Source organism: Panthera tigris, chromosome D1 (assembly GCF_018350195.1).
Source record: "Panthera tigris isolate Pti1 chromosome D1, P.tigris_Pti1_mat1.1, whole genome shotgun sequence".
Taxonomy (NCBI): Eukaryota; Metazoa; Chordata; class Mammalia; order Carnivora; family Felidae; genus Panthera; species Panthera tigris.
The window spans coordinates 104,865,386-104,879,225 of NC_056669.1; the positions used below are offsets into that span (position 1 = coordinate 104,865,386).

A 13,840-nucleotide genomic window follows, 5' to 3' on the forward strand; every position below is an offset into this window, starting at 1 on the left:
GCCTGTTGTACCTGTCAAGAGTGGGTTTCAGAGAGGCCATGACTTTGGGCTGGCCTGGAAAGGTGAGTAGGATTTTGCCTGGCAGAGGAACTGGAGCAAGCAATGCACGGACTCTTCCAACAGGGTGTTTTTTAGGGCGATGTAAGTTTTGGGGGGAGTTGGGAAAGAAGGGTGGGGCAGTGTGAGGAGGGGATGGAATCCCCCGCCCACAGCCAGAAAGAACTGACTAGCTTAAGGCAGGCTCTGTACTCGTATCTGCCTATGCCCTGGATCCCCGGGAGTTGGAGAGCATTTTCCTGGTCCAGGACTCAGAGAGGGCCAGGCACCCGCACAAGGTTGCACAGCCTGCCAGCTGGAGACTAAGCCACTGTCCGAGGGGCTTGGACTTTATCCTGCAGGCATGGGAGCCCTGGAAGGTTTTAAAAGTAGCAGAGAGCCTGTACCTTTTTAAAAAAGAGTTTTGTATTTTCAGAAAGAGGCACTCCCCAGGTGATTGGTACTTAACTTGGGAGCCTGAATCACCAGCAGGGAAATGGGGCTTTGTGGATGGGGGAAGAAAGGGACCACCAAGGGCTACTCAAGTCAATCCGTCCACGTGAGGGGGGTCTTGGCACCCCATTCAGACCTGCCAGAGCTGGGGGCCTAGCCAGGGGCTGCGAGGAGCCCCCAGAAGTGCCTCTGTTCTTCCCGCTGGAGGAGGCACCACTCCTGCCCCAGAGATGCCACTGGTCCGGGGTGAGGAGGGGAGGCTGTGAGCCCCACAGATGCAACTGTTGGAGGGCATCGACCCTGTGCCCCAGGGAAGGAGAGCGAGAGGAGGTGCTTTGTGGCAGCCCCAGACCAGGAAGTAGCCTCTGCCCCCCCCCGCCCCCCTCTGAGACATTTCCTGCAGATGAAATCACATCCCCAGCAGGGGAACAGGCCCCCATTGTGAAGGGCTGGGGTCTCAGAGAAAGGGCGCCTTTCAAGCCCTTAAAAATAGCAGCCCTGAGATCCATGAATCCGCATGGAGTGAAGCGGCCCAGCCTCCCCCAGCGGCACAGGCCCTGTGACCCCCATCCCACACCGTGACCTGTCATTGACCAGCCACAGTATCCACTAGCCCAGGCGGGGGAGGGGTGGCCGGTTCCCACCCCCACCCCCACCCCCCAGGCTCACAAGCTCTTCCTCTGCCTTGCCCACTCCCTGAGCCCCTCCCTGCCATTATCCAGCACCTCTGGGGCCTCTGCTGGCATTCTCTCCCGTGGTCCTCCCCAGAACTTTAGCAGGTGGGGTCGAGTGACATTTTACAGATGAGGAAACTGAGGCACAGCTAGTAAGTCACACAGTTAGTGGGTGTCGGGGCCCCGGTTTGAAGCCAGGCAGCCGGGGCACCCGGCCCTGTGCCAGGATCCTGGGGTGGTGGGCTGGCCCCGGGTACAGGCTGGAGGAGCAGGGCACCCTGTGGGATCAGCCCGAAGGAGCCCTGCCACGTGAGCTGGGTGGGCACTGGCAGCGGCCGTGGCTGTCGGCCTCAGGCCGGTCGCCCCCTGAGCCTGGGCAGAGGCTGGCACTGCGGGCATCACTCCGGTGGCTTGACAGAACTGACAGGCCTTCGGGTACCTCCGCGGGGCCAGGGGCCAGGCTCTCCCCATTTCCTGCTGGAGCGCAGGGAGGGCAGGGCTGTGTGCACACACGCAGGTCGCGTGTGAGTTCGCAGGTATGAGGTGAAGGAGTGGTAACCGGTCTAGACTCCTAGAGGTGAAGGGTGGGGATGCCCCTTGGGGGATGGGGGAGGGCCCTCTGCAGGGCCCCCCCCCCGAGAACACGATGGGTGGGTGGCTGGCAGAGGCAGGACCCTCCAGCCCCCCTAGGACGGCACACCCCTTCCTCCCGCCACCGCAGGGGTCTGGGCAGAGTAGCGCTTAGAGGGGATGGGAACTGCAGCACCTGCCGGGACCCAGCTGGTCCCCTGCGCCACCTGGAGACGGGAGGGGCTGGGGAGACCCGCAGCTGAAACACCAGCTGTTGGCAGCGCTGGCCGGCCCCAGCCCCTCCTGGGACCCACCGGCTGGAGCCCCGGCCCTCCACCCCGGGCCACCCCACCCCACCACGCGGCTCCCGGGCTCTTCATCCTTCTCCCCACTTCCCAGAATCCGCGCTCTGACTCCTCCTTGGAGAGAGTGGGATGATGTCACTTCCTGAGGGGGGAGGAGTAGGCACGACCCCGACAGGCTAGCCCGCCCGCCCGCCCGCCGGGCCGCCAGCTCGCGGGGAACAGCCTGGCAGCGGCTGAAGTGGCTGCACCAGGGGGAGAGAGAGACGGGCTGGCTTGGACATGCCGGCTGGCCCCCCGGCCCCATGTCCCCTCATCCAGCCTGAGGGCTGTGCCCACCGGCCGGGGGATACCTGGTCACTTGCTTCCCGAGTGATGCTGGTCTCCGAGGACACTCGCTTTCCCCGGAGCGGTCACCGGGGAGAGGACTTGCCGCCCGCCTCTGGATCAGGTGCCATGTAAGCCTCTGGGCCTGGGGGCAGCTGCCCACCAGCGGGGGCGCCCACCCCCCCTACAGCAGGGAGTCCTCTGCACAGTTCAGCACGGGCTACCCTGGAGCCCCTCACCAGCATCTCCCCGAATGACCCCCCTGTGGGGAGCCTCCTGGCCCGCAGCACTACCCTTGCTCCTGGGGCTCTAGGGAGTTGGGGGTCCCTGGATTCCTGGGCACTCCTCCCTGAGCTTGCCTGTGGCGAATTTGAACTCAGCGGCTTCGGAGAGTTTTGAACTGGGCGGCAAATGTTGCGCGGCTCAGCATGGGCATGGAAGGTGTGGCTGCCAAGACGGGGTGCCCTGCAGGGCCCAGTCACTACCCTTCGAGTAGAGGGGCTGGATGGCCCCCATCATGCTCCTGACCCCGGATCCCAACTATGCCCCTCCCTACCAAGGGGCATAGCTGTGGTTGGGCATTCTGCCTGATGAGTGTAAAATCAAGTCACACTCCCAGGGGTCCAGCAAAGCAAGAAACTGAAGAGCTCATTCAACAGCTCCTTGCTGAGCACCTACTGCGTGCTGGGCGCCCTCCCGCCTTTACGCTCGGCCCACGTACGCCCTTACCCCCACCTTCCCCAAGGTCTTCAGCCTTCTGCTTGTTTGTTTTGGGCTGAGAAGCCCCCATCCCACCCCAAGGACTGCACGCACTGGGCAGATCTGGAAAAAAGGCAACAGGGGAGCTGGGGGCTTCCCTGATCCCACGTAGGGAGAGGCAGGGGGTGAGCCCAGGTCTTTAACGGAACTGGGAAGTTACTGCTGCGGTGACCCCAGGGAGAGCCGGTCCCAAAGGGCCAGCACCAGTCTCGGGGACAGGAGAGTCCTCAGGCATAAGGCCAAAGCCAGCGTCTAGCTGCTGAGGTCCTTTATATTGGCTCTGGGGGTGTGGATAGGGCCGGATGTAGGTCCTGCCCCGGGATGGATCAGCATTTCCGATGGCCTGGAAGCCCGTGGGCCGTGGGGCCTGGGAGGGATGCTCGCATGCTGGCCACGCCTGGCCGAGGAATATGCCACAGCAGCCCAGCCACAGGGTCCTCTGCTGTCTTGCAGGAGGTGAGCACCAGGCCCGCTGAGCCTCTGCAGAGCCGCCAGCCATGCCCGGGATCGTGGTGTTCCGGCGGCGCTGGTCTGTGGGCAGTGATGACCTCGTCCTGCCGGCCATCTTCCTCTTCCTCCTGCACACCACCTGGTGAGTCTTGGGGCCATGCCACAGGCCTGGAAGAAGGCCTTCTGGCCATCCGTGCTGCCCCTGTCATGCTCCCAGCTCCTAGGAGTTGGTGTCTGGAACCCCCACCACCTAGGGACATACCCACGTGGTGCCCAGAGGCCTTGCCTGGCCACCACTGGCCCTGGCCCCGTGACTGGGCAGGGCCGCCGCTGCTGTCCCCCCGCAGCTGGCAGCTGGGCTCCCTGCTCTCGCCTCCCTGTCCCCGGCCGCCCGTGTCCTCAGAGGCACTAGATAGCAGGAGGACGGTGCTCCTGAGCCTGAAGCCGTGGAGCCCTCCAGCCGCTGAGTCCTGGCTGGCCAGGGAGCTCGGGAGGTGCCCGCGCGGCCTGGCCCCTCTCACGTGCGCGTTTCCCCAGGTTTGTGATCCTGTCTGTGGTGCTCTTTGGCCTGGTCTACAACCCCAACGAGGCCTGCTCCCTGAACCTGGTGGACCACGGCCGCGGCTACCTAGGCATCCTGCTGAGCTGCATGATCGCCGAGATGGCCATCATCTGGCTGAGCATGCGCGGGGGCATCCTCTACACAGAGCCCCGCGAATCCATGCAGTACGTGCTCTACGTGCGCCTGGGTAAGGGCCACCCGCCTCGGGTGGGGGCGGCTCCGGACCACCCCCACCTCCACCCTCCTCTCGCGCTCCGTCATTCATCCAGCCAACATCTGGTGGGCACACGCGATGGGCCAGGCCCTGGGCCAGCACCAGGGTCCAGCGGCGAGCCAGCAGGCTTACTGGGCTTACGTTCTGGACCAGGGGGGTGGGCGGACGGTGGCCTGAGGGCCACATCCAGCCTGCCGTCTGTTTTTGTAAATAGTTTTATTGGAACCCAGCCACACTCATTCGTTTACGCGCTCACTCCCTATGGCTGCTTTTGCATGACTCTAGCGGAGCTGAATAGTCATGACAGAGAATAGGACCCGCAAGTGTAAGATACTTACTCTGGCCCTGACTGAAAGAGTTCTTTGGCCCCTGTTCTAGGCCAAGTGCGTCTCTTCAGCTGCTTTGAAATCCTCCCCCAGGCAGCGCTCCCCTTCCCCGGAAGCCTCTCCGGGGCCCAGATTCGCTCCTTGGGGGGCCGGCCTGTGTCCTCTTTCTGGGCTTCGGTTCCAGCTGCTGTTCCCGGTGTTTCCTCGTGAACGCTTCTCTGGGGCTTCTGTGAACTGCGCTAAGCCCTTCCCCTTGCTAAGTGAGGGAGGAGCCATTTTTGGTCTCATTTTACAGATGAGGAATCTGGGGCCCAGGGAGGCTAATTAGCTCCCTTCAAGGTCACACGGCTAGTGTGTGTGTGTGTGTCAGAGCTGGGGTTTGAACCCAGGTTGTTTGTCTCCAAAGCCTGGAGTCTGAGCTGCCGCAGGTGCTGCCTGTGGAGCCGGGGTCTCTAACGCTGCCCCGCGTCCCCACACCCCCGGCCTGGGCAGCCGCAGCGGCCTGCTGGGGTTCCTCCTTCCTCCCTCCTGAGGGCCGGAGCCTCCTCCTGGGGAAATAGCAGTCTCTGTGAGTGAACCCTCTCCCATCTAATTCTCCGCAGTCCTGTAACGCAGACGTCATCACTCCATTTTACAGATGAGGAAACGGAGGCCCAGGGAATTAGGTAACTTGCCCAAGATATGCCTGATACCGGAGTTCACAGGCATAATTCTAAAATCCTGAAAGAACACAGAAATGCCACTTCATCCTCCGCCTTTCCAGGGGGATCACCCTCTGAGGGGGAACCTCAGGGGCCCTTGGGCATTTGAGCTGGAACAGGTGGCGGGCACGCTGTGGCGGGACAGAACGGTGGCGGGACCGCCGTGCCCCGTGGGCCCCCTCTGCCGCGAGGCTGGTGGCCCTGCCGCAGGAGGGACCGGGCAGAGGTTCCGGGGCCCTTCCCTGGCAGGCCCACCCTGGCCATCCTTCAGCCAGCACCCTGCTCTCCTTGCAGCCATCCTGGTGATCGAGTTCATCTATGCCATCGTGGGCATCGTCTGGCTCACTCAGTACTACACCTCCTGCAACGACCTCACTGCCAAGAACGTCACCCTCGGTATGTGAGCCAACCCCCCCCCCCCCCCACCGGGGGTTGGAAGGGACAGGGTCAGCTTAGAGAAGAGGAAGCTCAGGCAACTCCCAGGGCAAAGGGTTTCCGTGAGGACACTGGGCAGGATGGCGGTGGCCTTTATCCTGCCGTCTGCCATCCCGCCTCAGAGGAACCTGTTGTGTGCGGGGGGCGGGGGGGGGCGCAGCCTCACCAGAAACCCGCAGAGCTGGCTGCTCTGAACCAAGGGTGGGCCTTGGGGTCATGGCTCAGGGGGACTCGGGGGGGGCACGGGGACAACCACGGGGACAACCAGGTGACCAGAGGCCGGGGCCGGGGGCTTCTGAGCCTGGAGGTGACAGGGAGGCTCCCGCGCCCCTTTCCCCAGAGCTGGCGAGCCAGGGAGGTCCCCCCCAGCACCTCCCCACCTTGTTTCCCACCGCCGCCCCATAGGGATGGTCGTCTGCAACTGGGTGGTCATCCTCAGCGTCTGCATCACCGTCCTCTGTGTCTTCGACCCCACGGGCCGCACCTTTGTCAAGCTAAGAGCCACCAAGAGGCGGCAGCGCAACCTCCGGACCTACAACCTCCGGTCAGTTGGCTGGGCGGGCGGGCGGCCCCCTAGCAGGTGCGCAGATAGGCGGGCACAGCCGGCCCCGAGCCGCCCAAACCGCAGCTCCGCCTGTGTGAGCCACAGGCATTGGCCAAAGTCTTAGCGTCTCCCTGCCTCAGTTTCTTGGTCTGTAAAGCGGGAATAATGACAGCTCCTGCCTCCGACGGCTGCTGTGAGATTTAAATAAAATAAGCGGGAAGTGCTTAATGCTGTGCTCACACGCTTGGTACGTGCTCAGTAAATGGGACCGTTGTTACCATTGCCTTCATTTTCAGTGCTTTTTTGTTTTTCTTGTTTCTGTTTTCATTTATTTTGAGAGACCACAAGAATGTGCATGCGTGCAGGGGTGGGGCAGAGAGAGGGAGAGAGAGAAGCCCAAGCAGGCCCCACATAGGGCTCAAGAGCCCGATGCAGGGCTGGAGCTCACAAACTGTGTTACCGTGACCTGAGCCAAAGCTGAGAGCCAGACATTTAACGTTTATTTATTTTTGAGACAGAGAGAGACAGAGCATGAACGGGGGAGGGTCAGAGAGAGAGGGAGACACAGAATCTGACAGGTTCTGAGCTGTCAGCACAGAGCCCGACGCGGGGCTCAAACTCACGGACCGCGAGATCATGACCTGAGCCGAAGTCAGCCGCCTAACCGACTGAGCCACCCAGGCGCCCGGAGAGCCAGACATTTAAACGACTTAAGCTCACTTAAATGACCGAGCCGCCCAGGTGCCCCCATCTTCAGTGCTGCTAAACACAAGGGTCATAATAGCACGAAGCACGCATAACCCAAGCCAAGCATCACGTGTGCTAACTAACAGCAGCTCTGTGAGGTCACCCCTATAATGCAGACAGAGCTAGGACACAGAAGTTGTGTGACTTGCCTGAGTGACACAGCCAGGATATGATGGAGCTAGGCTCAAGCTTTAGGAGATCTGGCTTTAGGACCCTTGCTCCTAACCACTTGGCTAGGCTGCCTCTATGATTAAGGGACCTACAGAAGGTTAATCAAGGAAGGCTTCCTGGAGGAGGTAAGTTTTGCACAGCCTTTAAAAGAAAGGGGAAAGCTGTGCCATGTTAGAGGAAATGAGGGAGGGAATCGAGGGTCATAGTGATTCCTGTTTCCTGAAAGAAAAAGAGGGGAGGGGGGCTTCCAGGGTGCCCCGTGGTGACTCTACTATGACCCAGGCTCTATGAGGACCCCCTTTTGCACCATCAGTCCACTGGGTCATTCTCCAACCCTGGTGCTGTTAGGAGACCCATTCTATCGATGAGGAGGAGTCAGTCCCAGAGAGGGCAGGTCACTTGCCACAGGTCATGCTGATGAGAGTGGTCGTGACGACTCCGTCTGCAGGGCAGGGGAATCAGGAGCCCTCAGCCGGGGCCGCGGGTCCCCCAGGAACTCTCCCCACCCCGCCCTCCTGCGCCTCCGCTCTGGGCTCCCCTCAGGCCCTCCACGTCAGCTCGGCTCAACGGCCAGAGCCACACCCGCGCCTGGGCTGGCCACCTCCCAGCCCAAAATACCAGGTCCCGGAGCCAAGGCCCTGGAGCCCATTTTCCCTGGCGGTGCATTGGGCCACCACCACCCCGTCCCATTTTCGCGCTCAGAGCCCACGCCCCCACCCGACCTGGTTTCTGGGCTCCTGGGGCCCTGGGAAAAAAAAAAAATCTCCCCTCTCTGATTCTGGGTAATTGCCCTGGGGGCCCAGGGAAGCCAACGCCTTTGCAGTTGGGGGCTGTCGGTTTAATTAGAAAGTTTTCCTGTGGTTTCTGGCCCTGTGGGGGCAAGAGGCCTCAGAGCTCGGGGCTCCGACCTGTCGTGTCTTCTCCAGCTCTCCGCAGGGGTCGGGAGGGCAGCCTAGGCTGCAGCTTGGTTAATATGACCACCTCTCACTCGGGCTGGTCTCCGCTGGCCCTCCCTCAGCTCTGAAAGCCAACAGTTTTTTTAACAAGGACATTTTCAAGCCTGCCTGCCCTTTCTCCACTTCCAGGAGAACGACACTGACAGGTTATTTTAGCATCTGGAAGTCAGGAAGCTGTTTAAGTCCCGGGCCCTCTCTCCTTCCAGGGAAATCTCGTAGGGGTTGGGAGAGAGATTATTCCCAGCGCTATTCCCTGGGAGCCTTGACCTTGGATCTTTGCAGGGGTGTCTTCCCTCCCTTCACTTTAGTGAGCCCCGGGGCAGAGGGGTGCTGGGTCCATGAACTTTCTATCCAGATTCAGTGTCTCTCTGCTGGTGTTGGTCTCCAGTAGCCTAACTGATGCATGAGGCCAAACCTGTCACTGGCTCCATCTGCCACCTGGTGGACCTAAGGGGTAGTGCAGTCAAGTGTATAGTCAGCACTTTCCGTCAACCAGAGGCCCAGCAGCAAATACTCTTTAAAAGCCCATTAGATTAGAAAGAGTTAAAGAATGTGATGCTCTGGGAACCCAGCTTGCCAGCATGCTGTCCCTTCATCAAGCCCCTGGCAGGTGGGATGTTGGTTTATGACATAAGGCTGCCCAGGTCCCTTAGAGCTGGTAGATCCCAGAAGCGGCAATTCCCTTCTATCCTTCGCACCCTTTCCTAACCCCCTCCTCTAGCCCTAGAAAGTTCTGTGGCTTTCCCTGTTCCTTGTGGCCCACTGCCTTATGGAGCCAGGGCTGCAGGAAGCAGCCCCTAGCTGCAGAGAGAAGCCAACAGGCTCGGCAAGGAGGGCCTGGCCTGTCACTCCTGATGGATACTAAGAGCCTTGCAGCCATTCGGGGCCACCCCTACTAACCACCAAGCATCAGGGTCTGAAGGGGCTGGAGGGAGGGGGAGGGCACACGTCACAAAAGCAAACCAGCCCTGTCTTGCTCAATCTGGAAACTGACATCTTTAATGTTGGTGCTCTTAAAAAATTCACACCCAACACACCCCGATTTCGGGGCACCCAGAAATTGGAAGGGGCCCAGTGGATAATTGGCCGGTTGCTCTGCCTTTGGGTACAGACTCCTGGATACCCTGACTCCCCATCAGAGCAGTTAGACAAATTGGGACGGGGTGGGGGGTGGTGGGAATAGACAGGCGCCAGCCATGCAGATGAAAGGTGGAGGCCCTTGTCCCCTCTTATGTAACAGAGCCAAGGCGTTGAGAAATACAGAGCCTCATCTGGCCCTTAAACTCCCCCCAAATACAGGGAGGGAAATCCTTTCCAAGGGGAAGTAAGTCTGTCCAACAGGTCTGCTCCGGGTTTCACAGTGACTTGGCTGAGAGGCCCAGCACCCTGCTGTTGTCTCCCAGGGCTCATAGTTTGCGCCGTTGGATACCCGAGCAGTCCCCAGTTTGGGCTCCCACCTCTGAAGCCCCCAGGCCCAGGCCTGTTCTCTCCTAGACCTCCTGCCGGGGAGCCCTTTGCTGCGATCCTGGGAACAGGCTGCCCTGTTTCCATCCCATCTGGACCTAGGCTCTTCCGGTCCCGTCCCCTGACCTCACACATACCAACTCTCCCCCTCTGCAGGCACCGCTTAGAGGAGGGTCAGGCCACCAGCTGGTCGCGCCGGCTCAAAGTGTTCCTCTGCTGCACTCGGACGAAGGACTCCCAGTCAGTAAGTACTGGGAAATCTCTCCCGTCAGGTTCACATCCTGCTGTCAGCCACTCCGGAGCCCTCACTCCGTGGCAGAGCCGGGCGGGGCGGGGCTGGTCGACCGGCGCCGCCAGGTTTTAAGCAAGAGCGAGGTGACAGCCTGCTCACACGAGGATCTGTTATCCGCTGACCGCACTCCCTCCAGCAGGCGAAACAGCCGGTCCCCTGCTTTGTCGAGGGGACGGAAAGGTTTCGAGACCTTCCATCCACCCCCTTTGGAACTTACAGCCTAGTTTGGGGAGGACGTACTGAAAAACCAGGGTGGCCTGAAAGCAAAGAACAGCATGGGAACACAAGTGACTCTGGGAGATGCTTCGGAGCTGTCAAGTGCTGAGCCCCAGTCGCACCCAGTCAGCCTCCACACCCTGTGCTCCGCGGAGCAGCCGAGGGGTCGGGCCAGTCAGCGCCGGGCGCTACGGAAGAAAGGCCCGGTCAGCTGAGGGCGGCCCCTGGTGGGGCGGCAGGGCCCCTGGGGTCCTTGAGGCAGAGTCCCCCCCTCCCCACCCCAGTGCTGGCAGGGCCCTTAGACACCATTTAGCGGCCCCTCCTCGTTTTACAGATCAGGCGGCTGAGGCCCAGAGGGCCCAGACTTGTTCAGCGTCCCACAGCTAGTTAGTGGCCGAGCCGGTGAGGTCAGGAGACCACTCCTCCCCGAGCCAGACAGCAAATGCCCTCCGTGGAAGCCGCCGGAGGCCCGAGTGGCTCCTTCCCACCAGCGGTCCCTGGTGAGCTGTGGAATGAGTAATCGGGTATAAGAGAGCCCCAGCCCCCTCCGTCCCTGGAGGTGGTGCCTCTCCGTCACTCTGCTGTGTTGCCGAAAGTTGGAACTGAGTGCCAACATTGAAAATCAGGGCGTTTACGTACGGGTGGCATCTCTAGACCTGGCTCGCGGCGCAGTCAGCCGGGGGCTGAGAAGCAGCAGGCTCGGTCTGGCCTCATTAGGCCTTTGAGTTTGCAACCCCTGATTTGTCTTCCCTTACAAGTGCCAGGCACTCAAGGGTGAAAGAAACCCAGCAAGAGAGAACCACTCGCCACGAGTGTGTTCCCGTCACAGCCTCCCCTAAGAGGTTAGGGAGGTGCTTCCAGACTTCTCCTCCGACTGAGGCAGGGAAGGCACTGAGCGCGCCGACCAGCGTGGCCGCCTGGCCCGGGCTCGGGCCGGCCTGAGGACCGGGCTTACAGGGAACCCGGGGGGGGGGGGGGGGGCACTGGCCCAGAGTCGCACCTTCCTCCAGGCACATCGTGAGGGTCCCTGAGCCTGCAGCTGTGGGCAGCTGGGGGAGGGGGCCTGACACCCCAGAGGCTCAGCCCTTAGGAGGCCGTTCGAGGTCACAGCTGGTGGGAGGTGGGAAGAAACTCAGCGTGGAGAGGCAGCGGCCAGGAGCTCAGTTTTGGCTTCTCTGCTAGAGAGAAAGGCGGAGGAGAACAAGCCGGGCCGAGCAGGCCTTGATTCCTAGTGACTGGGGAAAGAACAGGAAATGGCTCACGTTGGCATCTGTGCGTGGTAGGCGGTGATGGTGAGTGCCGTAGGAGCTCTGAGGACAGAAGAGGGCCGGGAGGTGGAGGACGGACGAGGTTCGGTGGCTGTCCCAGACGGCTCTGGCCAGGTCCGCGGGGCCCAGAGCCCAGGCTAGGGCCCCTGGGGTCACGGCTGCAGAGGGCCACGTGGGGTTGGGCCCAGCTGGCGCCGTGCAGGTGCCGGGGCGAGCTTGCACCGGGCCCAGAGCAGAGCCCCGGCCCTGGGGGATTCACGCCCGGTCTCTCGCCCTCTCTCCCGCTCCCCTGCCCCTGCTTCCCACCCCCCTGGACCTCACAGGATGCCTACTCGGAAATCGCCTACCTCTTCGCCGAGTTTTTCCGAGACCTCGACATCGTGCCGTCCGACATCATTGCGGGCCTGGTGCTGCTCCGGCAGCGGCAGCGGGCCAAACGCAACGCGGTGCTGGACGAGGTGAGCGCCCGCCCTCCTCCCGGCGTCTCCCTGCTGTCCCGGTGCCACTCCCCAGGTTTCCGGAGGTCACCCTCTGACGCCAGCTCCCCACCACACGCCCCCTTGGGGGGCATCGAGGCCCTTGGGAAGCAGGCAGAGTGAGAGCCGGGCGGGCCTGGACCCCCTTTCTCAGCCACGCAGCTGGACCTGGGACAGCCAGCCGCCTTTACACGCTGGTTTTACAGGCGAACAATGACATTTTGGCCTTCCTGTCTGGGATGCCAGTGACCAGAAACACCAAGTATCTCGACCTCAAGAACTCGGTGAGTCCGAAGCACCCCCCACCCTGCCTGCCCCCGGGTCCCTCTCCCTCTGCTGGGATGAGCTGAGCAGACCACCTGCCAGCCGCCCCGACAGCGGGCTGCACCTGCTCCTCCCTGAGTCCCCCTGCAGCTCTCCGGCCAGCCGCTCACCTCGGTTCACGCACCCCTTCATCCCGAGAAGCCCCACTCCCACCCCCATCACGCTGGTCCTCCGGACAAAACCCTGGAATCTGCTTAACCACACTCAGAACGTTTGGTCCTGGCCTCTTGAGGTTATCAAGAGCTTCACGGGGTGGGGGTGGGGGGGGAGCTGCTTTTATTATTTGCCGCTGCTGCTGTGGTCATAAAAGACAGCAGGACGTAACCCGCTGGTTTCAAGCTTTTTTGAGCAGCAGAACCTCTCCTCGGGCATCTTGGCTAGAAATCCGGTGTGTCACAGGTAAAGGTGGGGCCGGTCCTGTGGCCAGGGGAGCCCCCCGCCTGCCACCCCCCCCCCCGCCCCCCGCCATACCTCAAGAGCCCTGTGTTCCCCGGGCTAAAACTACAGCCGGCAGCCTCAGGAGCAAACCCACTTAGGGACGCGTCAGCTCCGCCACTGTCGCTATGACCTTGGGCGTGTCCCCATCCCCTCTGAGCCCGTCCCTGCGTGTGTAATGGTGCTGGGCCCACCTTCCACACAGAACTCCGGTGGGGAGAAGAGGAGCCATCCGGAGTCCAGTTCCCCGCAAGGTCTCGTCCGGGACCCTACTAGAAAGGATTTACCCCTTGTAGCTAAATCCCCTAGAAAAGCCTCCATCTGTCCCCACCGCCTAAAGTAGGTGTTCGTATCCCCTCTGAAAACAGCCCACCCACGGCAGGTGCCCAGCCCAGCCGGGCTTCCCCGGGGCGGCCCTGGGCTCTCTCACCATGTGAAGGGGGAGGGGCAGAGGCAGGCAGCAGAGCCTTGAGGTGCTGGGGTCCCCGCCCGCTGCTTGGCAAAGCCTGCCCGTGCCCTGCCCTCCAGCCAGAGCCAGGGAGGATGATTGCTTTCTTCAGCTCATTCCTAAAGAGCAGACAGGGCTGGCCCAGGGATGGTTCTACCCCTCTGGGCCCTTATTAAGGAGCTACCTAGTTCACTTCACGAGATGACTAATCACCCTCTTTAACTTTTACAAGGTGACTAATTCCCTCTAAGTGCAGGGGCCCTCCGGTGCCTGGCACACCCGGGACACTGGAAGCCGCTTTGCTGGGACACCTGTGCCTCCTGTGTCCTTCCAGCCCATCGGGCTGATGACAATAGCCACTGGCCTCAGACACCGGGTTTCACACTGGCGCCTTTCTCTGGAGAGATCCTAATCTGCTCCAGACGTCCCCTGGGAGCCTGTGATTTGACGCGTCAAACTGGAGTCTCCCCGGATTTGCAGACCAGGAACCCGAGGGCCGGGAGAGCCAGCTGACGGCTTCTCCGGTCACCCAGGGCCTGCAGGGCCAGCCCTGCCACTCAAGGCCTGGATACCCCCAGCTGGAAGGGGTTAAATCTCCCTTCCCAGGCCTGATTGCCGAGGCGGGGGTGAATGCCACCCTGCCTCCCCGTCTTCCCTTGTCGGAAAAAACGGGCAAGGAAATCGATCCAG

At 61.6% G+C, this 13,840-nt stretch overlaps 1 protein-coding gene across 1 annotated transcript in view; it reads left to right on the top strand.

Annotated features, from left to right (window-relative positions):
- Nucleotides 1-13,840, top strand: part of DAGLA (diacylglycerol lipase alpha) — a 61,714-nt gene that overhangs the window by 34,096 nt on the left and 13,778 nt on the right. Inside the window, exons 2-8 of the mRNA XM_042958432.1 lie at nucleotides 3,575-3,713; nucleotides 4,109-4,320; nucleotides 5,669-5,770; nucleotides 6,215-6,353; nucleotides 9,848-9,935; nucleotides 11,791-11,925; nucleotides 12,150-12,227. Coding sequence (XP_042814366.1) covers nucleotides 3,619-3,713; nucleotides 4,109-4,320; nucleotides 5,669-5,770; nucleotides 6,215-6,353; nucleotides 9,848-9,935; nucleotides 11,791-11,925; nucleotides 12,150-12,227 — 849 coding nt within the window. The 5' untranslated portion in view covers nucleotides 3,575-3,618. The remainder of the gene's footprint in view (nucleotides 1-3,574; nucleotides 3,714-4,108; nucleotides 4,321-5,668; nucleotides 5,771-6,214; nucleotides 6,354-9,847; nucleotides 9,936-11,790; nucleotides 11,926-12,149; nucleotides 12,228-13,840) is intronic.